The 26,252-nt window shown below is 38.7% G+C and overlaps 2 protein-coding genes across 5 annotated transcripts in view; one reads left to right on the plus strand and one right to left on the minus strand.

Moving 5' to 3' along the window:
- The window catches only part of CHMP2B (charged multivesicular body protein 2B), a gene marked incomplete at its 5' end in the record, with an annotated part of 7,768 nt that extends 3,442 nt beyond the window's left edge, over positions 1-4,326 (plus strand). Inside the window, 3 exons of the mRNA XM_010081032.1 lie at positions 2,703-2,805; positions 3,761-3,867; positions 4,026-4,326. Coding sequence (XP_010079334.1) covers positions 2,703-2,805; positions 3,761-3,867; positions 4,026-4,139 — 324 coding nt within the window. The remainder of the gene's footprint in view (positions 1-2,702; positions 2,806-3,760; positions 3,868-4,025) is intronic.
- Positions 4,327-10,213: 5,887 nt separating this feature from the next.
- On the minus strand, positions 10,214-23,543 carry POU1F1 (POU class 1 homeobox 1). 4 transcript variants are annotated; one of them, XM_010081028.1, is made up of 7 exons: positions 23,278-23,543; positions 20,407-20,472; positions 19,386-19,499; positions 18,163-18,408; positions 16,161-16,325; positions 14,653-14,713; positions 10,214-10,427 (listed from the first exon to the last, which is right to left on the minus strand). In XM_010081028.1, exons 1-7 carry the CDS (start codon positions 23,417-23,419, stop codon positions 10,214-10,216), a joined length of 1,008 nt encoding a protein of 335 aa, XP_010079330.1. In that variant the 5' UTR covers positions 23,420-23,543. The 4 variants fall into 4 exon arrangements, with proteins under 4 accessions (XP_010079330.1, XP_010079329.1, XP_010079332.1 ...); XM_010081027.1 differs by having other exon boundaries at positions 20,407-20,556; positions 23,278-23,419; XM_010081030.1 differs by lacking the exon at positions 19,386-19,499 and adding an exon at positions 22,956-22,961 and having other exon boundaries at positions 23,278-23,419.
- Positions 23,544-26,252: the final 2,709 nt, after the last annotated feature.

The following is a 26,252-nucleotide window of genomic DNA, read 5'->3' on the forward strand; positions in this document are numbered from 1 at the left end:
GTACCTCCCCCCCCCCACAGTAAAAAAAAAAAAAAAAAAAAGTCTTCCTCATGTCTAATCTAAATCTGCCCTCTTTCATCTTAAAGCCATTACCCCTTGTCCTGTCACTACACTCCCTGATCAAGAGTGCCTCCCCATCTCTCCTGTAGCCCCCTTTAAGTACTGGAAGGCTGCCAGAAGGTCTCCCTGGAGCCTTCTCTTCTCCAGGCTGAACAACCCCAACTCTCTTAGCCTGTCCTCATATGGGAGGTGTTCCAGTTAAGTTGTGTTATTTTATATAAGATAATTGACAGGATAAAACTTAATGCTTAATACCCCAAATGGTGTTGAGGATACAGTAGGGAAATGTAAATAGATTCATATTATGAAATTTTTATCTAGTCAACCCAGCCAGTTAGCACCTAACTAAGCATATTTTCTTGGGCTAGACATCTGTCAAATATTTGCATAATAAAAACAAATTTTAATAACATTGGAAGAACTCTTTCAGTACATCAAAAAAACCCAAACCATGCCTCTACAGTGTCTTTCCTGTAAGTCTTGTCACAAGCAGTTTTTATTGGGAGAAAGTAGGGCAGGGTTCATATAGAAATCAAAGCAGTGTGTCACAGTAGCTTTATGGCTTGTACAAAAAGTAGGTTATTGCTTCAGATCTTATGTTCCTAGAGGAAATCTAATCTGGAGTTCCCTGTCATTCTCACTCTTCGTGCTCTGAGGAGACAGTGTTGCATTGAGTTTTCTCACAAATCTCATCTCATAAAAGAGTGTGAAAAATCCCAGTTATTGAAGTTAGTTGTGAACTTTCCCCTACTTCCTTGTACTGATAGATAGGGAGTTTGCTTTCGGCGAGGAGGATTGTTCAGCCTGAGGTGTACGAAACAGAATTAGTGTGCATCATTATAGACAAGTTGTGCTTTTGTCACAGTCCAAGTTAGTTCCAGTTACGTGCCAGTTAAACACAGTAATGCAGTGCAACTTAGTGCAGAAAGTAATTACTACTAAAGCTTTGCTGTCAGATATATTTTAGAAGCAGTATGTTGGCAAATATCAGCCATTCAGGGATGCAAAGTTGTGTCTCTGTAGCAAACTTTCCATCCTCTGTGACTAACCCACAAAGGGGGGCTTGTCTGACTGTAAAACCGATCAAGTGAAACATCTTGCTCAGTATTCCTACAACAGTATTGCGTGTGAACAAGTTGATCTTGCTTCTTAATTATTACATGATTGACTTGTTCTCATCTATGAGACACCTTGGATTAAATTTCTCAAAACCAAAGTGTCACTAGACCAATTAAGAAGGTTAAGTCAGTAGAAAAAACAAAAATAGTAACAAAATAAATTAACCAGCATCCAGAAAAGTGATGTTTTTTGAAACACAGAAGGTACTTCTATGGAATAGTTCGTTTAACATTATTGGAGAGGAAAGTGTTAAACTCTTTTGGTCACTTTCAAGTGTGTATTTTGCCTTATCAAGATGGGAAGCTTAAAAAAGTATTCAGTTGTTCATTTTGAAGCTTATAAACTATTCTTAATCCCATGCAAGGATCAGTGAAAAATATATGCAATCAGTTGCCTCAACAAGCAAGACAAATGAGTGAATATGAAGCTTTCGAAGTATTTTCTATATACTTGTAGCATTTATGGCACTAATTTTGCACATAGGTACCTATTAACTGGACTTTACTGTTTCTTTTAATCATGCAGCTGACCGTTATTTTCTAAAGGTATATAAACTCTATATCAGTTTACTGCAAATATTTTTTGTGTTCCTCCAAAACTCTTCTAAAAGAATTCTAAAGAACCAAAACCCTCTAAGTCCAGAACAACTTTTTGAATTTAAATAATGTGACTATGAACACAGTCTTTGAAATTCAGTAACATTAGTCTTTTAGTAGCTACTATGAATAAAGTTAACTGCTCCAGCTGAAACCAGGACAGAAGCATAATACATTATCACTTTAAACAAACTCGGGCATGAAGGCAGAAGAGCTTCTACAAAGCCAGTAGCCCCTGTAGTAGCTTGATAGCATTCCTTTTAATTAACCCACTCTTTTATCTTCTTTTACATTTGAATTGCTTATGGGTTTTGACATCCTGTGAGAGATACAGTAGCTTCCTTCTTAGGAAAGAGGACAATATTAAATACCAGTACCTGCAAAGGCAGCACTGCATACTTGTAGTAAAACAAGTATAGTTTATTATACTGTGACAAAAATATCTGCCCATTGCAAAGATTCACTCCAAGCTAATATGTACTTCCTGAACACTTCCATATTTACTTCTCAGAGGAAAGTAATTTTTCCATTAAATTATAACATAAAGAAACAACTGCAATTTAATGCCTGTCCTCTAGTGGTGCTTCAAATAAATGTACCTTACTGAATAAAAAACCTAGAGCCATTTACTTTAAAGTGTATAGCCTGCAAATTAGGAAATATTGTCCCATTATTTTCATTTAGATCAGGCAGATTTTTCTAATACAAGGTCAGAAGGGTCATAGTGCAAGAAAAATGCATACATTTAGAAGCATATCTATTAGATAGCAATATTTCTTACTAGGTGCGAGATGTAAAGAGACAAGGACAGTGAAATTTGGACTGAAGATGTTTTTCATTAAAAAAAGTCTTATTCTTCCTTAATGTATATATCAGTCTTTACTAATGTCTCATTGTATGATTAAGGATTTTTTTCAATATTAATAGACAATGCAAGCAGTTAATAAGAAAATGGACCCACAGAAGACGCTACAAACTATGCAGAATTTCCAGAAGGAAAACATGAAGATGGAAATGACTGAAGAAATGAGTAAGTTCTGCACTACAGGGAACAGCTAGCTGCAGCCCACAGTGCTCTTGAAGGTGTAGAACCAGTCTAGAAATACTGATGCATGAGGTTTTGTTTCTACAATTCATGAGGATGACAGCAAAAATGAAGAGCAAACAAAACAATGCATATCTGAGCAGGGAGGCTGCCTTTGGCTTTTCAGTAGCTCTAGATATGTAAATCCATTTCTTCTTATCTTCATTCAAAAAACCTATTATACTTCTAGAAAGAACATACTGGAAGGGAAGGAGATTTGAGACCAGTTCAAAACCTTGTTAGAAAAACTGGTAGGGGCACTTGGAATAGTTGCCCATACTGTAGCTAATAGTTCTGCGTGTACTTTTTATTTCTGGATGCTTAAAAAGTTGAGTTTCATTTAGAGATTACTGGTCATCTGAGCTTTATGTATGTGGTGGCACAGGATGTTTTTTTCTCCTTTTTTATTTTAAGCCATTAACTTCTTGGGGGGGTGGCAAGTTTCTTTTTCCTGGTTGCGTCAGTCCACTGTCAACTAAATAATACCAAACTTCATGCTGTTGCTACCACAGCCTCCTTCCTATCCTGATCCCTGCCACTGTGTTGGCCATAGCAAGTAGCATGGACTCAAAACAGTATTGTTGAGCAAGATGTGAACACCTCAGCTGTGCAGAACTGTATTGTTGCAATTCAGAAATTAGTTGAGTAATTGACAATTTTGTAACTTATTTGGAGGAGGAAGAGGAGAGGGATTTTTATGGAATGGTGGAAGATGTTTTTAAAAAATGTTAAAATATAGTAGGGGGAAAATAGAGCAACTGAACTGTTTTGGTGAAACCAAGCATTTTTATAAAAGCAGTCATGCCTTACCCTGTTGTTGCTCTAGCTGTGCTCACAGGCTTTGCAAGGCAGAGATAAGAAAGCCTCTCCTATATACTTTTTTTTTTTAATTTCTTTTAAGTTAATGATACTCTGGATGACATTTTTGATGCTTCTGATGAAGAGGAAGAAAGCCAGGATATTGTTAATCAAGTACTTGATGAGATAGGAATTGAAATCTCTGGAAAGGTATGGCTATTTTTTACCTATTTCATGTCCTTCTTTCCCTTCACTCCCTCTTTTTAAACAGTTTATTCTAGCAGCCTCTATTTTACAGTCCTATTCTGGAAGTCAGCTTGTCATAATATGTATTATTTTGATTCAGGAAAACTTCTGTCTTCTTCTAGATGGCCAAAGCTCCATCAGCTGCCAGAGGCTTACCATCTGCATCGACATCAAAAGCTGCTACCATATCAGATGAAGAGATTGAACGACAGCTTAAAGCTTTGGGGGTTGATTAGCTTGATGGCAATTCACAGTCTGCCTCCTAATTTTTCAACGGCAGGCAGATGTAAAAAGTGCAAATGCTTTTTCAGTTCAACTGCTGTCTAGGAAAACTCTGACACTTCAGAAGTGACAAGTTGAAATTGGTACTAGGGGAAGGAAAAGGGGAGGATATTTTTAATCAATTTAGAGAGAGAAGTACACTTGGTATGTCCATTACATGGAGTTGCTCTGAGCACTTGACCAACCAGGAATGTAGTTCTAATGATAAATTCATTTACACCTGAACCTGAATCTGTCCTCTGAATTCAAAGTTTTCTTCTGTCTCAGTTCCTTATCTGTCTTTAAATTTGGCTGTGCTGTGGCTGGTGGTGATACCTCCTAGGACAGCACCTAAATAATGTATATCATTTTTATAAAACTATTGCTCTGGAAGAATTCTTAGTGTGTCGTCTTAGCACACGTGAAACTTCACCTTTGCTCTTAGCTGGCAACTATTTTCTTTTGATGAGATATAGGCTTGAAAATCTAGCAAATTTAGGCAGAAAGAAAAAGCATTTTACATGTTTCTTTCAATCAGCTTTTGAGTTGATTAAATAATAGCTGGTTATTCTTTTTGCTGAAAGGGAAGGATACCGTCCTTGTGCAGTTAATTTTAATGGAAGAGGATTTAAATTTGTTAGTGAACTTTGTAGCATGAAAGGCACTGATTGAACTCTATTGTACTGTAACATAGCTGGTTTCAACAGAATTACTGTGCCTTTATGTATATAAATCTTGTACTTTTGTGATTTTTTTTTCAGAATGAATCTTTGAAACATAAACTGTAATTAAGATAGGTTTCCAGAACACTATGGCAAGAGCAGTGTGTACACTCAATGGGACTCAGTGCTGAAGTTCAGAAATGCACACGTTCAGAAATGCAGTTTGCGCACTTGCAAAAAGGACATTTGCCTGAAACAATATTTGTATATATTTTACAGTATTTCTTAATGGAAGGTAATTGTGCATAATTGTATTGTTTACTAAGATGCAATTGATCACATTGATAAGCTAAATCTAAATTTTAGTTTTGAGAAACAATTTTGAATTATACATGATAATTACTTGTCTAAGCACTGTAATAAAAGTGTTCTGGCTCCATGAAGACTTTTCTGTGGTCTCTGAACTGCATCAGTATTGTTCTAGCCTTAAATGGAATGCATTGGGCTAATGAGATGAGAACTGTTGATAAACACATGACAAAGTCTGAGAATGCAGTTCCCAGTTATGTCTTCCCAGATGATACGAAGTTCCTCAGCCCTTATTCTGCTGGAAATTATTTGTCCCAAGGTTTTGCTGAATTAGTGGGGCTGTTCATTGACCAGAAACAACAAAATCATCTTGGCTTTAAAAAGAGAAAAGCAAAATACCTCACAGAGTGAGACCAAGATAACTGTGGGAGGACAAACTTCATAAAGAGACTTTGCTGCTAGAGAAAGTGTAGCAGGAAACCATAACCTCTACGACTCTACTGCTGTCACACCATCTGCTTTTTAGGATTGAAGTCAGCGGAGAAAGGAAAAACAAGTGAGCCTTCACCTGGTTTTTGGCATAGAGGTGTTCTTTCTCTTTGAAGGAAGTAATGGACAAACTATGAATCTGTGAGGTAGTGGGTAGGAATGTGTAAGTTTATATATTGCATATATCTGATATGAGGTGAATATTCTTTTTTTTTTTTACAAGTTATTTTGTAAAAATCTAATAAAAGGCTTTTTATTCCACAATGTCTTTGTCCTCTGTAGGGTTAGTCTTATACATCTTGGTGGGCTTTCTTTGGAGTTCTGTTAGCTCTGATAAATTTTCCTTTGACCTGAGCTATAAAGCAGCATAATATTTGTTATAGTTGATTAAGTCAAAGGCCCACAAGCAAGTCTTTACTGAATGTTCTGTTTAAGTTTGCTTTCTCTTCTGTCTGTAACTGAGTGCCCAAGTACTGCTCTTAGGCATTGAAGGAGAAACCATGATATGAAATTGTCTAGGTATAAAATGTTGCTGATTGATTGTATTTTAGTTGAACACCAAGGCTTGTGTCCTTTCTGAGTGAAGGGTGCACTTTATCCTTTCGATGACTGTCAGAAGTTGGCATAATTCTGAATTCTTTCCTCTTTCTGTGGGGTTTTCGATGAACAGTAATAATGGCATTGCTTTTTGGCCTCAGTAAGTCTGCTGAACTAGAGCTACTGTCAATGGCTATCCCATCTTTCTGTTATCTTTGAAGTCCTGCAGCTTTAATCTGTATAATAATCTTTCAGTAGCAGAGTAAGAAGTGTTGTAGGTTTGCAGGCTTGCTTCTGTCTATTTCATTTATAGTTAATATGTTGTAGCTGTCTATAACAGATTTGAGTCCCCTACTTAGAAACAAATTCCTTTTAAATTACTCTTAGCAGACTCAAAAAAAACCCCCACTCAATTCTTAAACTCCTTTATCCTTTCTGACACCTTAATAGCAGCTGAATCTTAAAGTCCTCCGTCCAAGAGCAATGCAAGTGTGCATGCACCTAAGAATGGCCTTACTGGGGCAGACCAAGGTCCATCTCACCCAGAATCCTACTCCATACATGCCCATAAACAATGCTCTGGAAAATATGAGAACAAGATAAACATAGGTAACGCTTCCTCCACTAATACTCTTCCAACCTCTAACTATTATTTTCAATTTAGAGCACTTACAGAGCCATACATAAATTTCTCTATGTACAACAGCTTTGAGTGGCTTTCTCATCTGTGAACTTATCCACACAAGTAAACTTCTGGCACCCACCTTTTTTAGTGGAGGAGTTACACAGATCTAATCCCTACCACATTAAGAATCACTGCTTTTATTTTTTTCTTAAGCTTCTTTGCAGCTTCACGTGTTTACTCCTAGGTCTTACATTAGGCAAGACTGTGAACAGCCTGCCTCCATCCAACCTGTCAATACAGTTCACAATTCAGTAGACCTCTGTAGCATTTGATACACACACATTAAATCTAGAAGAGAGACAGTAGCTTAACCATTTATCTTACCTTTGATCATAGGCTTTGCCTGTATAGGGGCCTTTTCTAGGTCTGCTTATCCTTCAGACAAGAGGGACGGATGCTACACAGTACTTCAGAAACAGGTGAACCACAGATTTACAAATCATAATGTCATTTTGTCCTCTATTCTAGTTTTAACACCCTACCTAAAGTTACAATGGGAAGAGTAAGAGCAACATTAAAAAAAAAAAAAAACCAAAAAACAGAAAACCAACAAACCACTGCACAAGCATCTCAAAGAAAAATAGTGCAGCCCATGTTAGTCAAATGGCCAACTAAACTCTTGCTTGCAGGTTTATCAAGTTACCTCTCAGAAGTCTTATCTAGGGGTTTTTTTTCCAATGAAGAGTGACTGATGGCAATTACCCAGTGACTAAGTTGTTCCTACAGAAAAAAATGAATGGCCACCTTCTCTAAGGATAATGGCTACAGCTGCAGCACATCAAATTGATTTCATACAGCTTTTTCTCTTTAAACAGTTCTGTTCTAATTTGTCGGTAATTTCTGTGGCAACAGCTAGATGTGTTTAAATAATGGCTGCTTCCTCCCCCTAGCCTTCTGTCATTTGTTTGCAAGAAAATGGCATTATGTGTCACCTTTCATTTTATTTTGCTATGCTTCTGCAATTAGCCTTCACTTGTAAGACTTTTTTGTAAGACTAGAAATCACAATATTATGGTAAGTCTGCTCTTGAATTAACTAATAGTTAATGAATGTGCTAAAATGAATAAGCACATCAGCATGATACACAACTGAAAAAAATTAAAAAAACATTAACTGGAATACCAAATGTATAAGAATACTTTATTGGATGGGGGGGTTTGGGAAGTACAGGCTTGTAACATTTCTAGGAAGCCTTTTATAATTAAGAAGATAACTTAGAATGTAAATAAATTTTATATATATCAGTTTTAACATACATAACATGAGATCACGTAACATCAAAGGTACACAACTGCATGCCACCACCTTCGTTGAGTACTAATCTTCTCAACTGTGTTTATCTTTCATCCTTTTGGACAGCTCATGAGCTGTCAATAGACATGTGGTGAATAAAGGCTAAGGCTTGGTCTTTGCTGTAGTAGGTGAGCTGTGCTAGTGATGAGAACAACCTGAAGAGAGTACATAGCACAATTTCTCCCCTTTGAGTTATTAAATTGAAGATGTCTTCTAAATTGAGGGTTATAGCAAATGCATTCATCCGTATTTTTTTCTTTTTTAAATCAGGGAGCCTAATTTCCATAGCTGAATATGCCTATGGTCACCGTAATAGATATCAGAGATAATTTAATGTACACTAGAGAGAGAGCACTTAACTTGTACACACTGCTTCTAAGTGGTCTTGATCATTAAGCTCCTTTTGCATTCTATGGGCCTATTATCTAGACATTTTCTAAATCATCAAGTCTGTTTATGGAAAAATAAAATTTATCTGGCCATTACTACTTGTGTGTACTCAATTTCAGTCCTGGGAAAACAGTCAAAAATACATATATGGTAATGGGCTGTTCTAATAACAATGAGCAGGGCTAATGAGATGGCTGGATAATCTATCCCTGGTGAGTATTGTAGTCGTTAATTCAGTTTCTCAGTGCCTGGCTTTCTGATAGGTGGAGCTCTGGCACTGCTCCCCACTTCTTTCCTCCTCCCCCCGATTATCTCTTTAGGCTGGAGGATGACAAGTAAGGGATTATTTTTAGCTAGTGGGGTTTTAGTGGGAACGTGCAATGCAATAAATGCTTTGTGTGGATACTTATTTCAGGGTGCAAGGGCCTTCATTTTTTCTCTTTTTAGATTAACAGACTATCTCTGGTGTAAGTATGTCCACACATGAATTCAATCAAAAAAAAAAATACAATGCAGAGAAAGCCCAAAGTAATAAAAACCCTGATAATTTGCTAATTTTTTTCCCCCTCAAGTCACAAAGTCTTAAAGTAAGGTAAATTGTGTCCCAATTTTTATAGCTCAGTTTATTCAAATCAAACTTTAAGGCATATAATAAATTAGCAAGAATTGTCTTTGATAACAAGAATTTTAAAAAAAGTCACTTCTACTTGGCACACGTTTAAGGCAGTCAAGTGTTACAGGGAGACAGATCACACAGTAGAAACAGTGTTGACACTTCCGTACTGGTAAGCTTACTATACCATAAATAATGACAGGGGTTATGGCACATTTCTAATGGTTTTGTCCTGAACTTACCCAAGGAATTTACCTGAAATGATTCACTCAGGTGTGCAGCTGTTGTGAGTGGGTAGCTGAGTTTGAGCCATCCTTTGGAAAGGGACGTCTTCAGCTACCGTTCCTCTACCTGGCTCTCAGATCTAGTGGCAGTCCCACAAGATCCAATGGGTATATCCCACCCTTGGCTGTAACTAGATACGCAACAGTGTCACCACTGCTTGTTTAAGGTCGCTTATTTACCTTCTTCAAAGTTCTAGTTTCTCGCTGGTATTCAGCATTCATCACTGGAGATGGGACCCTACCATGTGCCTGATGGCTTACAATCTCGCAAAGGTAAGCACAGTTAGCGAGCTGGGGGGCTGTAAAGCACATGCATGGACATGCAGGGGCAAGATAACTTTTAATACTATAGCTGCTGGTATCAAGCTCTGTAACCTTTCTTCACGTACAAAACAGACGCTTTGTTTCCTGATGCTTAGGGTAGCTACACAGGGGTCTCCATTAATCACTAAATGTACTGCAGACGCAAGAAAGGCACATCACAGGGAATCTGCAAGTACCTGGGCAATTTGGAAAGTATTTCTATTTGAATAATGTGTAATAGGTTCCTTGCAGTTAAGCAGAGACCTCCAACTTTTTAAATATATGCAGTAGCATTTATTTTGTTTCCAACCTTTTACATTAAGATTGGGTCTTCCACAACACACTACATCAGAAGCTGGCTAGCTTCTAAGAGAAACAAGTGTTTCACTGGTTTTTGGTTGGTTTTTTTTTCTTAAAAACAACATGCTATTTACAATATTTACAAATAGCAAAACAGCAATCCACATGCATACATGGAAAAGCTTTACCGGCATTCATGATGATCCTTGATAATAGAACTAAAGGCGTTCTGATGTAAGCTTGTCTTCACTCTTTTTTCCCTTTGTCTTCTGTTGCAAAACCAGACTCTCACAACTTCTTTCTCAAGATTGAGCCCCTCAGCCATCCTCATAATTTCCTGTGAAGAAGGCTTACTTTGTTCTCCAAAGTGCCTCTCTAGGGCTTCTTTGGCAGCAATACTGGATAAAGGGATAAAATTTTACCTTTAAAAACTTTTCTGACACATTCAGGCTTTCACCACTAGCTCAGGAGAAAGGTCAAGTAAGAGCACTGAAGGTAGTGACTTGGTTTGTTTTCCTCTTTTTCTATGTAAAGGAAACCCACAGAGCTTAAAGTACACTGTAAAGTACACTGAGCAGCATCACATCATGCAGATTTCAGCCCAGAGTATTTTAAAGGCAAAACTAACATCAAGTTTGGTACAATTTCAGTGGTAATCATGAAATATTTATGCTTCTCTAGGAGGTACAGCTACTGACTGGACATGAATGGGATCACAGGAATTAGAACAAGCCTGAGCACCCATTCTGCCCCAGTCACAGCAGTGTCATAGTGTCAACAGTGTCAGCAAATGCACGTTACCTGGCATTACCTGTTTGTATCAAATCACTTGTGTTTACAAATGGGAAGAGCTCCATCACTTACAATTTGGGAAATGCTCTATGTTGTATCAAGCTCTGCATCTCATTTTGTTACAGAGGGGGCACTAGCATATTCCTAGAAATCACAGAGATTGTGGCAAGCTGTTTTAGCAATCATCACATTTTCTACAAGTCTGCCTTAGTCTATTCCTCAGAGTCAGCAGCGACCAAAGTTGAGTGGTTCAATAAATAAATAAGTTAAAACTACTATCTTTCCTTATTGTCAGATAGAATTTGCTTCCTGTTCATGTTACACAAAGTATCTGCAATATGCTTCTGTGCCACCAGGATGCATCCAAGAAGTAGCTTCAGCAGTAGCTGTAATTTCTTTGGGCACAAGAGGGCACTTCATGCACTGTTCTGGAAATTAGGTGCAGGTATTTCTGTTACAGATCTATATGAAGTATCTGCTGGACTTCTAGTTATTTCATTATTACATGTGTAATATGTTGTTGGTTTTTAATTTACAGGTCGATTTTGCAATATTTACTACTGATATCAAAACTACCCAATTAATAGCATGGTGTTCTGCACACACAGAAGTATAGAAACATAATTATTTTTGACTAACAGCTTCTTAGGTTTTGATCAAAGTATAAAATAAAATAGCTTCCACAAATTCAAATTAAATAGCTTTTGCTTGGACTATGACTAATCTAATTTAGTTTGTGGGACTTTTGTTTTTTTGTTTTACGTCTAGTTTGCCTTCAAACATCCACTTAAGAATTTCTAAGAGTGAGGCTGCAGTTCAGATAAAGTCCATCTCCCTGCTTAGTTTCAGGTCTTCAAACTGAGGTCCTATATGCCTTCAAAGGAACAATTAATATTTTCTTACTATATGGGATTTGATCCTGAACTTCCCCTCAATTATCTGTGCCCTTGACAACCTGCTATATTGGATAATCCCAGTGCAGTGGGGTTAGATGTAAAAGCCCGAATAATTAAAAAATGCTTAATATGAGTACAGGTTTTCTCAACAGTTGTTACAAAACAACACTAAACCCCACAATGTTGGATGAACAGTCTTCAATAGGTTCCACTAGCCTGGGGAAAACACCTGGGACAGGAATGCTCTCAACACACAGCTCTCATGCAGGCCATACTGCATAAACTGGGCAAAGTCTTGGCACTGCCGCTCAAGTCCTCTCTGGCTTGTAGAGAAGCTAAGAGGAGAAACTGGCACCCCAAGAGTAAAGCTTCATCCCTTGTGAAGTGCTGTGATGAGCAAATGAGCTATGAAGCATCTCCCATCCAAAATTCACTCCTAATTGAGAAACATCCCCTCAGAGGAATGCCTGATTCAAAAGTCAGAGGGAAATCACATCTTCATTTTATTCCTTATATCAAAAGCACTATGATTGATGAGATGCATCCCAGAGTCCTGAGGGAACTGGCTGATGTAGTTGCCAAGCCACTCTCTGTGATATTTGAAAAGTCATGGCAGTCAGGTGAAGTACTCGGTGACTGGAAAAAGGCAAACGGTGCACCCATCTTTTAAAAGGGTAGAAAGGAGGACTTTGGGAACTACTGACAGCCTCACATCTGTGCCTGGCAAGATCATGGAACAGATCCTCCTAGAAGCTATGCTAAAGCACATGGAGGACAGGGAGGTGACTTGAGACACCCAGCACAGGTTCAGTAAGGGCAATTCCTGCCTCAGCAACCTAGTGGCCTTCTATGATGGAGTGACTGCGTCAGTGGACAAGGGAAGAGCTACAGATGTCATCTCTCTGGACTTCTGTAAGGTCTTTGACACAGTCCCCCACAACATCCTTCTCTCTAAATTGTCGAGATATGGATTTGATGGGTGGACTGTTCAGTGGATAAAGAATTGTTTGGGTGGTTGCATCCAGAGCATACTGGTCAACGGCTCAATGTCCAGATGGAGATCAGTGAACGAGTGGTGTACCTCAGGGGTCCGTACTGGGACCAGTACTGTTAAATATCTTCATCAATGACATAGACAGTGGGATCGAGTTTGCAAGTTTGCAGATGACAGCAAGCTGAGTGGTAAAGTTTGACATGTCTCAGGGGTGAGATGCCATCCAGAGGGACATGGACAAGCTGAAGAAGTGAACCCATGTGAACTTCATGAAGTTCAACAAAGCCAAATGCAAGGTCTGCACCTGGGTGCGGGCAGCCCCTAGAATCAATACGGACTGGGGGGTAAACAAATTGAGAGCAGCCCTACGGCGGACTTGGGGGTGCTGGTGGATGAAAAGCTGGACATGAGCCAGCAATGTGCACTTGCACTCAGAGCCCAGAAAACCAACCGTATCCTGGGCTGCATCAAAAGAAGCATGACCAGCAGGTCAAAGGAGATGATTTTCCCCATCTACTGTGCTCTTTTGAGACCCCACGTGGGCTACTGCATCCAGCTCTGGAGTCCTCAGCAACAAGAAAGACATGGACCTGTTGGAGCAGGTCCAGAGGAGGGCCACAAAAATTATCAGGTGTATGGACCACCTCTCCTATGAAGAAAGGCTGAAAGAGTTGGGGTTCTTCAGCCTGGAGATGAGAAAGGTCTGGGGAGACCTCGTTGTGGTCTTTCAATACATAAAGGAGGCTTATAAGAAAGATGGGAACAAACTTTTTAGTAGGACCTGTTGCAAAAGAATAAGTGGCAATGGTTTTAAACTAAAAGATGGTAAATTTTTTACGATGACGGTGCTGAAACACTGGAACAGGTTACCCAGAGAAGCAGTGGATGCTGGAACATTCAAGGTCAGGCTGGATGGGGCTGTAAGCAACCTGATCTAGTTAAAGATATCCCTGCTCATTGCAGGGGGCCGGACTTTAAAGGTCCCTTCCAACCCAAACTATTCTATGATTCTATGACTCAAAAAACAAGTCTCAAATTGAATGTGAGAGGACAAGGTACATATTGTGGCTGTGGGACAACAGAGCAGCCTATGGCTCCGGGAGGTAGCACTGCACATCGGGAATGATCCCTGATTAAAAAATAGGCACTTCACTGTAATAGGTAGGGCCTGAAAGCAACAGAGTTGTGCTCAGAGGCAGAAAAATTCCCTTCCTGTAGAAGAATACTACAGCTCCTTGGGGGCTTCCTGAATGAATTCTTCTTCACCAAAGAAGAGTCTGGAATACCTAAAGGAGAAGGAAATACCCCATGTTCTCATTTTGCCTGTTTGGTAATTGTTTTTGTGATATGATTTACCAGCCTACTTGATTTCCATATGGAGTTGGGGCTAGATAGAGGGTAGATGTTGGCCACCAGAGATGTTTGAAACAGGAGAAGAAAGTTCCCTTTTTTATCTTTTAGCTAGCTCAAAAAATTTTTCTTTGGGAACCCCAGAGAATCCAGTGACAGAGAATGGGGACAGGGATGCAATAGTACATGTGAAAAATTGCCCTCAGACTTCCCAGACCTCAATTCTCTGTCAAAATAATGGTATAATGTAGAACCTCCTAAAATGAAACAAGGGTACTCTGATCCTTTATTCACTACGTAGATATAATAAAATTTGTGCAGAATTGTAACAATTTTTTTTTTCATATTAAAATGTGTTGTTGTGTGTTGAAAAAATCTTTAATTGGGAAAAGTAGTATATTTGGAGCTAATTGGAGTTTTGGAGGTTTATTCTGTTATTTTTCACTGGAATGTTTCAAAATAGTGAAACATTCTGAGACACTAGCTATAGAGATTCATTAATAGAAAATAACACTTTGATTTTTAACCCAAGAAAAATAAGCATCTTAGACAAAGTGGCTTCTAACATGTAATGCCCTAAATATTTATTACCTTATGGTGGTTCTGCGCTTCCTCTTCCGCTCATTCACTCCAACTTTTTCATTGTATAAAGCTGTTTTAAAAACAAAACAAAACGTGGTGGTTACCTTCCACAGACAATGGAAAGCAAGGACAATAATCTCCAGAAAAAAAGTCCCTTTCTTTGAAGACAGAAGAAAGCGTAACAGATAATGCCACTGAGTAAGAGCAACACCACACATAGGAGCACTTATTTCTTTAAGATGGTTGGTCATTGTTGTACCTCCTGCTACAAATGGTTATAAGAAAACATGGTGTGCCACTGGTAAAGCTGCAAACAGTGCTGGCTGAGTGCCTATGAACCTGAAGAACCATACTTCAGCCCCCTCCTTTAACATACCTTCTTTCTCCTACCCTGTGGGGTACAGTCTACGGAGACGAAGTCAATTTCCATACCCCTTGGCTACCTCACTCTCTTTCTTCAGAAATACAGCCTTGGCCCCCAAACCAATTTATTCATCTGCCTGCCTCTTCTGATGGACCAGTCCCCCCCCTTCCTTCTCAGAGGCCACTGCCTGCACGATCTTGCCCTGCAGCTCGAGCGGTCAGCAGCTGCTACCCACCACAACCGCCTCACAAGTGATGCTTGCAATGCGCTGGCCACATGAGGAGAGCCTCTGGTTTGTGATGCAGTTACAGGGGAAAGAACTTTCCACATTTGGTTCAAAGGAAACTGAAGTGTGTGGCAGAAGCCTCATTTTAACGTTTCCTACTGTTGAATACAATGGAAAATCCAAAAGGTAGCACGATCACCTTCTCTTTCTTCCCATGCTAGATGAGTTGCTGCACAGTGGTAGTCCTGGCTTTTGCTGTCACCTCCAGGCATACTGCTTCCCAGCATCACAATTCATCCAGCTGAAAAGGCTGCTCTTTAAGACAGCCAGCACATTTCCTTTAAACCAACCAACCTGTTCTAAACTACACTTTGCCCAGTGAATCCCATGACTCTTCCTGCAACTGGAAAGTAACTGGGCAAAAGGAAGGAAATCCTCTAGCAGCAAAAAGGTTGCATCAAAAACTTCTATGCTGTCCTGTTCTCCTTCAGGGTTTAAAGACCACTGCCTCAGCTGAACTCAAATCCTTTCCCTCATGGACACATCTTGTGTGGCAGAGGTTGGAAGGAAGAGTCCTTTACTAATGAAAAATCTGCACACACTGCTAAATGGGCTGTCCTGCAGAACCTAGTAATAGCTCTGACTTATGCTACAGGAGTGGAGCTGGTTTGCTGGGATGGAACGGAAATAAATTACTTCTAGTATGCCAAGTTATGTTTCTGCTATTCTGTACCCTCAACACATTTCAGTTTACCCCTCCTTGCTCACCCAAAAAAGATAACCAAAATTTAATATAAGCACACCTTAGTAGTTAAAGCTGGTAAAACAAACACTTCAATCTTCAGAAGACACATACTAGTCCTTCAACATATATATAGAAGTCTGGTTTAAATGCAAATCAGTATTTAGAGGATTTCAATTCTCTACCTCCTACTTGTTCTGCTTCCTCCAGCCACTTGGACAGTATCGATTTCAGTTTGCATGCATTCTTGAAACTCAGCTGCAAGTTTTCAAACCGGCAAATAGTAGTTTGGCTGAATTCAGAGCCATGCACAGCAGCCAGTGCTTCTCCAACATTGGTTTGTGTATAACCTGTCAAAAACAAAGAGTAAAAAGTAACTTTGGAGCTTTCTAGAAGGAATTACTTTCCTTGAGACGCTTAGCTTTTCACTGCCAACCCTTATGAATGTGTGTCTGCCGTGTCTTCAGGATGGGCTTTCTGCAGAGGTCTCTGTGACTGACTCTGAGCTCACCTCAGAGACATGTTCAGTCTCCTGTTGGTTTCACTGGAGTTTTACACTGACGTAGTGGAGTTCTACACCCTGAGATTAGAGATTTGAGAGGGATCCAGACACCCCATGTCTTTCTTTCTACAGATGGTGCAATGGCAATAAACTAATCCCAGGTGGCACCACTGGTCTCCTGTTGTTTGTTGCAAACACTAGGCTGAAGCAACCAGAGAAATGCTGCAGTTTCCATGCAGACACTGACTCTGTAACAGCTGCTCCTGTCCAGTGCTCTGGATGTGTATCTGCCACATTCAGAGTTCTGGCTCATCGTCCTCCCTTTCTGCCTCTGCATCAGAACCGACACTTTAGATGCTGAATGTCTCACGAGGCAGCTTTTTTACCTACATTTTGATTGCACTAACTTTGTCTCTCAGTCTCAGACTCACAGCCCATATTAAGTTTGTCTTCCCTTGTAAAGCTCAACCTCAGATTAGTTTTCCTGTGCAAATTGCATTTTTCCCATCAGAGCATCAGGCCCGGTATTACAGGCTCTGTGTCATTTGCTTTCATCAGAGGAAGTCTTGTTCCCTCACAAATTCAGGATGAAGAAGCAGTAATAATTACAGTGATTAACAGCACGGGGCCTAGCAAACCTTTCAATTTCTGTCGCTAACATGAAATGCATGATATATAGCAAAACTGACCAAGTTGCAAATACTATATTAAACCTTACATTTTTGTTTCAGTCCTTGTTATTACACTGGAAATGGAAAACACTAGCCTCCTAGCCGTTGAGCTAAAGCATAGATACCTGTAATAACCTTGTAATTTTTTACATTTATAAAGCTAGAAGGATCACCTGTTTTGTAATGATACAATGTAATGTTATAAGCGATAATGTCAAAATTGCAATTCTTCATTCAGACTACCCAATATTCATAAGTGGGATAAATCTGCAGCTCTGAATATTTTGGGTTTTGGTTTGTTTTTTGTTTTTTTTTTCAGTATAGTTCAAATAAGGGTGACACAGGCTTTTGGTTTGCAATGTATCTCTGTCCCCTACAAGAGAGAAAGACAGGGCTCAGTCCACCTTTGTCCTCAGCTAAGATTGTCCTGAGAAAGACAAACACCTCACCAGAGACCCTCTAATGCAATCCATCTCGCATCAGTCCCAGTAGTTATCAGACAGCAAGAAAGATATCAGTTACTGCTGTACCTGTGTCTTGGCACAAGAAAATAAACCAGGAAGAATAGCTTCCTAATGGTATGAAAGATTCACCATGGGTGTAATCCTTGTTGTGTACTGAAATGACATTGCACTATCACATGAAGCACTTCATGGGGAGAAGGATGGATACAAGAAGTTAGAGCACGTGCTGCCCTAAGTTGCAGAAAATTTGTGGCTGTGCAGAATAATGCAACTGACTGTGATTTAATGAACACCAATAATTTACTCTGCACTTAGGACAAATAATTTAAGGGCAGGAAAATTTAAAGTCACTTTCTGCGTACTAATTTGCAAAAAGCTGAAGTTCATTAATTCTGTGCAAGTCTTCTAGGAATGGAGAAAGTTTGTCAGTGCAAGGCAGGATTAGAGTTATGATTAGACAACTGCAGAGGCTAGACTGTGAAACATTCAGAAACCATTGGGCTTTCACTGGAATTTTTCAGCCTTTTGTTTGTGGACATAAAGCACATACCCAGCTTAATCCTCCGCAGCTTAAATTCATTAGCAAATTTCTCCAGTTCCCTGATTTCAGGGGAGTCCATGTCAACAGGCTCTTCGACAGACTTGCTTTTTCTGCGAAATTCCTGCTTGAAGTCTGCAGCGCTGGGATCATCTGTGAGGAGGGACTGGTGCATGGGCGTGAAGCCATGGCCCAGGGCACAGGAGCTGGCACTCAGGGCGTGCTCCGGGAATTTATAAAGGCAAGGGGTCAGGCTACCTGAGTGACACCAAAAAGAAAACACAGAGCAGTAATTCTTTACCACTACACAATAAAAACATGCCTTTTTCATCTCATGATCCATGTCTGTAATATTTATTATATAACATATGAAAAAATGTCCAAAAGTGAGGATATCCTAGGAGATAGGATCTCTCTCTTGTCCCCATACATGAAAACAGACCAACATCCACTTTCACAGGCCATGGCCTTCCTATTTCATAGCAAACTATGATGCACTTAAATGAGACGGTAAATGGTCCAGCCTTAAACAAATAACAATCCAAGGCCTCAGCTGGAATTAAGCGGCACAACAAGATTGATGGATCTATGTCATTTTGAGCCACCTAAATTGTGCCAGTCTATTTTCTGGTACAAATAAGATTTCCATTAAATACCATTTGATGCTCAGACAAGATACTATCTTGGTTTAACTTTAGCATAAATTATTTTTTGAGGAAAGTACACAGCTAAGAGCTCAAGGAAAACAAAACAAAACAAAAAACCAGAACACATTAAGAATGACAGTTCTGGCTTAAAAAGAAATTGCTCAAGGAGAAAACAAAGCTGTCTCATGCTACCTTTTGTGCACAAATATCAGACTTAGCACAGAGATTCAGTTACAAGTGGAGGCTGGTTTTTCACTAGATATTGGCTAAAGAGTCTCTGACCTGAAGGGGAAAAAAAAAAGTCATTGGAGAAATATTGACACTCTTCAGTGTATCTGGAGCAGCCAGTAAATTCCAGGTTCTCAGGACATCCTTCCCAGTTTTCTAAATTACACAAAACTTTGTAGCACAAGCCAGAACTTCATTTACCTCCCACCCCTTCCTCCATTTACTTTTCTTGTCTTCACTCCTATTGCTCTCACCAGAGTTTGAGATTTTAACCCCATAGGTATATTTTATACGCTTCACACAGAACAACCACAAAAAAAGGAACCTCTCAAAGAATAAAGACTAAAGAGAAGGACTTGCTTTGCAAGGTGCTGACACCATTTACCACACTGGGGTGTGGCATGCTGCATGTCTGTAAAATGCGACTCTGGGAGAGACTTGCTGATAGCATCTCGGGAGTTGCAGGCTTGATGCCTAAAAAAAAAGTAAGGGTTAAAAGAAAGGAGAAGAATAAAGATGTATCTATTTTGGAATGAAAGAAAACAAATTTTTGAGTAATACTTTTTGTTTAATACCTATGGACTTTTCCCAGGGATCTGAACAACGTCAAGAATGTTTGCAACAGGCATGTAAATGCACAATGAAATGGGAGCATTTGGACATTTTTACACCATGAAGGAAGTCTACTCTCTATTCCCTAAAAAATCCCTATACAGATCTATTAATCTATGCTGACTTACTCTAATATTTCCTTAATTCTTAAGTGAAATAAAATGCTGAATTTGATTTTGGATTAGCTCTGAGTCACAATTATTTCCTGGGAGTTCTATTAATTTGGTTCATGGCATTATGTCATTGACTGCTACTTGAACGTGCATGGAATAACAGTTCCTCTTTCTTACTCAGCCTGGGACATGGAAAACTGAGCAGGATGCTAGTATAAATTCAAAAGTGTAAAAATCCACAATCATCTGTATGATATGCCCACTGAATTCAGCTATTCTTCCATTATGCCACCTCTTTTTTTTTATAGCTCCGATCAGGGGTCCATCAACCCAGGTACTAGTAATACACAAGTATATCAGGTACATCACTCCTGGTCCATCAAAAAGTGATGGTCACCAGGGGAAATGGACATGGGCAAGCAAAAAGAGCATCACTGTCCAGTCTTGTAGAGAGAAATAAGATACAGAGTGATTTTCTGAGAGATGCAGAGGTTTGGGGAAACTGGGCACTGATCCCTAATTTCCTAATCCCTTTTCTAGTGCCTTAGCCCCAGTCCCATCTTCTTTAAGCAACTGTCTTGAATCAGTCTTTCTAAAGGAAAGCCGACCAAAATCAACATGCTAATAGCTCACCCAGTTGTGAGTGTGTCTCTTACCTGCCATCACCCCATAGGTAGATGGTTGATTTCCATAATGACAGGAAGGTACAGAGTAATGAAGGCCTGCCAAAGTGTTTCCCAAAGTCATCATCACAAAGCGGATACAGGAGCATATAGGAATTTGGATCAAAGACAAAACAGTCAGGACTGGTAAGAAAATGTATGAGGATTCAAGACAAAGCATTTAAGTTCAGAGGCAGACAATATACTTATATGCAGTTTTTATGTACATTCAATAAGCATTTAACTACGGGCCATAACCCGCGGGTTAACACTGCAGGAAGTCCAGACACATGGCCAGGTCGCACCAGACAAGACTGCCAGGACAAATAGTGAGATACTCTCCGAGCCAAGACCAGAAACTGTCATGCTGTGGTCTTGATGCATTGTTTTTAATACAACCTACGGGCATAACCCAGTTTCCATATACTGCTGAGCAACGGAAGTATTGAACTCTCCAGGAGGAGACTGGTTCCTATCCCCACCCAAATCTGACAGACCATTTAATTTAATCTTACACAAAAACTTGCTCTGTGTTCCCAGAAAATTTATTGCCTTTGCTGTCATGCAAACCCCACAGTGAACAGAGGCATCAAGGAAGGTAGTATTTTATGCATGCCTAAGACCTGGTTTTCCAAAGGTAGCAGTGTTGGACATTTGCTTTAAGTGTCAAGCCACCAAAAACATTTCAGAGTGCTTTGGTGGGGTGGTAGGGAAACAGGACAATAGACTCTAGGTTCTTCTAAAATGTTGGGCCTAAATCAAGATTTTCCATCATCAGCACAGACAAACACACAATTAATTTATCCCTAGTGCTTTTACAGGGGTGTTTCAGATCTGTGCTCAATAATCACCACTGCTTCAAGAATCACATAATTTGTTACTGAATGCAAAATGAGAGATATAGGTGGTTTTTTATGCATAAGTAGGCACAGAAATATGTATACTGTCCCCTCTAACAACTGCTATGAAGTATAATATTAAAAAATCATATTCCTGAACATTCACATAGGTAAAGCTGCACTTTAGGGCACACATTCAGGTTGTTCAAAACAATACAATTATTTAGGGATTAGAATCTCTGGTTTTTTTACTACAGTAATTATAACAGTAAAATGTCCTGTTTAGATAAACTTCTATAGATACAAAATCTAGTAAAACAGGCATGCTTTTACTAGTGTAAATGCACTCAAGATAAAGATTGCATTAATAACACTAATACATTTAGAGTAATGCAACTTTTCTCTTGAGATAAGATAGAAGTGTTGACTGGTGGTTTTTCTTCTATTATTTTGTAGTCCATAGAGTATAATTTTTATGCATAAAATAACATTTTCAACTTGCTAATAAGGATTTAAAAATAAATAGTGAGGATGACACTATTTAAATTAAATAATAATTACATTCTTGTGGATACTACTGAAAAACAGCTGAACAACATGGTACAGTATTTGAACTGAAGTATATTCACTTCTATTTTCTGATGTAGAATTGTTACACGAATTTTAAAAATTTTAACATTTAACATAAGTTATTATTAAAAATTCTTTCACATCTACTTTGTGCACAAATCCTCCTTCTATGCTTTCACCAGAATGGCATTGTTTATTACAATTTTTAAATCTATGTATTAAATTTATAAACCTTTACTCATTATAGTTAGCACCCTCTGTCACTGCTTCCATTCTCAAAGAGTCAGATGTGCTAGATGTGATCCTGCAAACAAAATTCACAGGGACTGCAGTGGTATACGTTCTTGGGTGCTAACTACAAAATATCAAAACCCAAATCTGAAGCAGATGAGCAAATGCTCTTGGATGGCTATCACCATATATTTTTTGTTACGAATCTAGAAAATAGTACTATGATACAGATACATAAATTTGACCTCATATAAAATGTAAATTCTCCTCTTCCCTACTACCACTACTAACAAATACCCTTATTAGGATATTTTGAGCTTCCTGCTAAACATATAGGATCTTGATATCTATCACTAGTGCTCAGTTTTCATTACTTACATGCTTTTTCTTATTATTAAAATGTTTTGTTAGCAATGCCTTTCAGGGGAAGACATTTCTTGTTAAGACTCGAAATAATATTCTTACCTTAATGCAACTTCAAATAAATCAAAACTATTTTTTTCTGTTCCTGAAAGCTTTTCATCAACAATTCCTGTATTCCAGAATCCCACTTCTGCAGGTCTAAGGCTGCAAGAAAACTCTCTTTCTCTGGCTCTCTCTCAGACAGTTCAGTGACTACATAGTCCTAGTATTTAAATGCAATTAATTGGATTATATACACAAACACAAAAAATTCAAAAATATTGATGAGACTTCTGCTACCAATTTGAACGCTGCACTTAAAAATGTATCTTGATTCACTATGCAATATGCTTTGTAAAGCAATGTTTTTGCTTCTTGAAAGCTTCCCCAAATATTATTTAGACCTGACCTGTTTAAAATACATTTCCTGCTTAAAGTAATTTATATTATTTTAAATTGTGGTTACATAATAAATGAACTTTTAATGAATTTACATGACACTTGTCGCTGAAGACTATATAGTCATAACAACAGTGACAGTGGTTGAGCCTGTTCTAAGTTAATGTATCGGTAAGATACTTGAGCTTAATCTTGTAACAAATTTAGAGAAAGTTACAAATTTATCTAAAACACGAACACTTGGGGTTTTCCAGATTTACTCATCATGCAAAGTTTTGTGAAAATGTTTCTACTTAAATGTAGTTCCAATCACACATAGCATTGATATAAAAAACTTTAAATATTGCAGAATTCAATGAACACCCATCATCCAAAACCATTACAAATGAGAGTTACTGAGAGCAAGATTATTTTTAAAAAGTACCTGTAGACACAACATTGGTGGCATGGTTAGAAACCGGCAGGCACTCTGCGGCGCTGTGATGCATTATCAGAGGCAGAGAGGGAGAAGAGTCAGAATTCAAGGGTACAAAAGTGTCAGATGAAGCAAATGCTTGGCAAGTCATACCCTCCAACAGGCAAAAAAGCCACTTGCCCGTGTTTTCTAACAGAACAGATCCTGCGTGATTAACAGCAGCTCAAACGCTATTCCAGAATTTTACCTGCATATACATATACAGGAGGGCTCCAGAGTACCGGGAGGTCGTGTGCAGGTATTTATACCTCTAGGAAATCCCTTTATCCATTTTAATGTTCTTTTCCCAGCAATACGGCTGTACTGCTATAGAGCCTCCTTCCTTCCCACACAAACACAATACATGTCCAATTAATGGTGGGGAAAGAAGAGGGAAACCAGAGACATGATTTGACAGATAGTTTCAATTAGGTCTTTTGTGAAGAACAATAACCAGAAAAAAAAATATAAAAGTATCATCTCCAAAGTCGGTAGCAAGGAGACAGGCATGTTTAATACTAAGTAGGTTTCCACAGTTAACACCTGCCCCAAAAATCTCATCCGGGCAATTTTCTGGAAGGCAACCCAGCTGAGAGCTCAATCAAAAGTCTGCAAAAGTCAAGAACCTATAGCAAAATAATCTAAATTAACCTAATTCCCAGCAGTTGCACAGGGAACGTTTGTATTCACATATACTAGCATAAATCAAAGACACATAATATGGAGCAGCTGGATCCAGGAGGAAGTTTCTGAACAGACAGCTTTACATGAGAATGAAGTGCTAAATGTTTATCTGAGATGAACTCTTGAAAGAGCCCACAGTGTCACATAAAACTTATTCACAGTTCCTATTATTAATTTATACTACTGCAGCATCTGCAGTCTCATCCAGAAGGTCCTGGTCTTTTTTGTGCTACACACTAAGCAAAAGCAGGATCTTTTCTCAAATAATTTACTAAGAGATTTGTTAGCATGAGATTGGAATTACTTTGGAGCAGTAAAGAACATGCAAGTTACCTTAAAAATGATGCAGTATACCATAGTCACACGATCTATGTATATGCCATAAATTTTAAAGGAAACAAATGACATAGATAGTCTATTTAACTTTCTTTTTTTTGTTGTTGTTTATTTTTGGGTTTTTGAGGGGGTTTGGGGCAGGTTTTTTTTGTTTTGTTTTGTTTTGTTTTTTTGTCACTAAGATGGTTGGGCTAGACCTTTTATTTATTTTATGTAAAGATGATGATACTTTCTATGTGTTTGGTATACTGAACAGGTTCAAATGTCTGAATAAGGATTTTGATGGCATAGACTTCAGATACGTGATATGGGAGCAATCATACGTGTTATTGTGTCATTTTTCATGGATTATGTCAGAAAAGCAGTTTTGCATTGAGCCATTCTGTAGAATCTTTGATATTATCTGTAAATGTGCTTTGGGGAAGGCTGTTCTGAAGTCATTGAGAAATTTCAGAAGACTTACTGCACATGGTAAATTGCACATGTGCTTTAACAGTGGTGAGCTTCTATGCTCGTAACTACTATCTATACATGCACTTTCATATTACAAAATGTACAGAACTTTAATAATTGCAATATAATGGAAGATACTGTCATCAAATGAACTGCCATCTGTATTGCTTTGGGATTGGCCTGATGCTTATTAACATCTGTGGATTCATGAGTAAACTGACTAATGAGTGAGAATAGAGTCTTGAACTCTAGCATTTCATTCAACTAAGGGTGTATTTGGAACCCATACAATTCTCAGACCAGAGCACGGCACCAAAGGAAATTAGGAAGTCAACAATATGACATTTGCCTTATAACACCACACAGATGATAAACAGTTCTCAAATGGTATATCTTTATGACACAAATACTTTTGTTAGCTTCAATGGCAGATGTGTAACACTCAGCCAGAGTGCTATCCATAAAATGTTACTAAAGTGAGTGGAAATTCTGCAATTATTTTAAGCATTTTCACCTCTGGTGACCTTTTCTCCCTCAGCAAGGAGCATGATACATCCACAAGGAGCTTCAGTCCACCTAACCTACTGGGGTTTTGAAGCCATGGGAGAAAAGAAACACTAAAAATAACTTTACAGCCCTGTCCTGGACAATTCTTTTTTTCTCAAATCCCAGCAGGTAATATTTCTACCGCAAATTCATGCTAGATGCAAAGAAGTTGTAGGCTGTCCCCAAGTACAAGATGGAGCTGACTTCCAGTTCTCCATTTCTTCCTGAGGTCAGGAGACTTACCTACCTTTGCCCAGGTGCTCAAGCTTTCAAGACCTATACAGTTCGTTAGAGGAGATAGTGGTAGGTTTGTGAAGGGTCCTCACCTGCAGAAGCTGGGAGCGAGAGAGTCTGGGAAAGTACATGCAGCCAGCAATCATGAGGCATTGAACTTCTCCTCAGAGTACAGTAAAAAGTACACCACCTCAAATGAATTTTTCATGCCACTGCTATATAGTGCTGTGTTTCATACTGCTGAATGACTTAGATTTTTATTTTTCTATGTTTGTGCCACGTTGCCTACTTCTCAGTACAGGTAACAACTTCACTATTTTTCTTTTTGTTTTGATTATGACTGAGTTGTTAGTTGCATTCAGATTAAATAAAGTTATTTGGCAGCATTTTTGAGGATCCTGAATAGCTAGGTTCTGTTACCAATACTAGAATAACAGAGCTCATGTCTAACGAGAGTAGCACTTCTCCTCAAGATTTGTTACAACCCTCTGTGGATACCATGCTAAGTCTGTCATTGCTTCTGTTCTGCCAAGAAGAATCCCTTGGTGGTGAAGCTCTGTCACACCACCCACCATCCAGCTGTTTGTCTGGGCTTTAGATTGTTTGTCTTACCAAAAGTGACCCAATGGCTCTGTATATTTTAATTTTGTGGTCAGTTTTAAAATTCTGCCTCACAGCAGAAGGATTTTGCA

Source organism: Pterocles gutturalis, unplaced genomic scaffold (assembly GCF_000699245.1).
Source record: "Pterocles gutturalis isolate BGI_N339 unplaced genomic scaffold, ASM69924v1 scaffold3219, whole genome shotgun sequence".
NCBI classification, from domain to species: Eukaryota; Metazoa; Chordata; class Aves; order Pterocliformes; family Pteroclidae; genus Pterocles; species Pterocles gutturalis.

What these genes read in the sequence shown, in the direction of transcription:
- POU1F1 (XM_010081027.1), bottom strand. Translation starts at nt 23,419, where the DNA reads ATGACTTGCCAAGCATTTGCTTCATCTGACACTTTTGTACCCTTGAAT. An exon ending in TACCTATGGGGTGATGGCAG is followed by an intron (nt 19,500 to 20,406) that starts GTAAGAGACACA and finishes CTTTTTTTTTAG; the next exon opens with GCATCAAGCCTGCAACTCCC. An exon ending in TGGTGTCAGCACCTTGCAAA is followed by an intron (nt 18,409 to 19,385) that starts GCAAGTCCTTCT and finishes GGTGTCACTCAG; the next exon opens with GTAGCCTGACCCCTTGCCTT.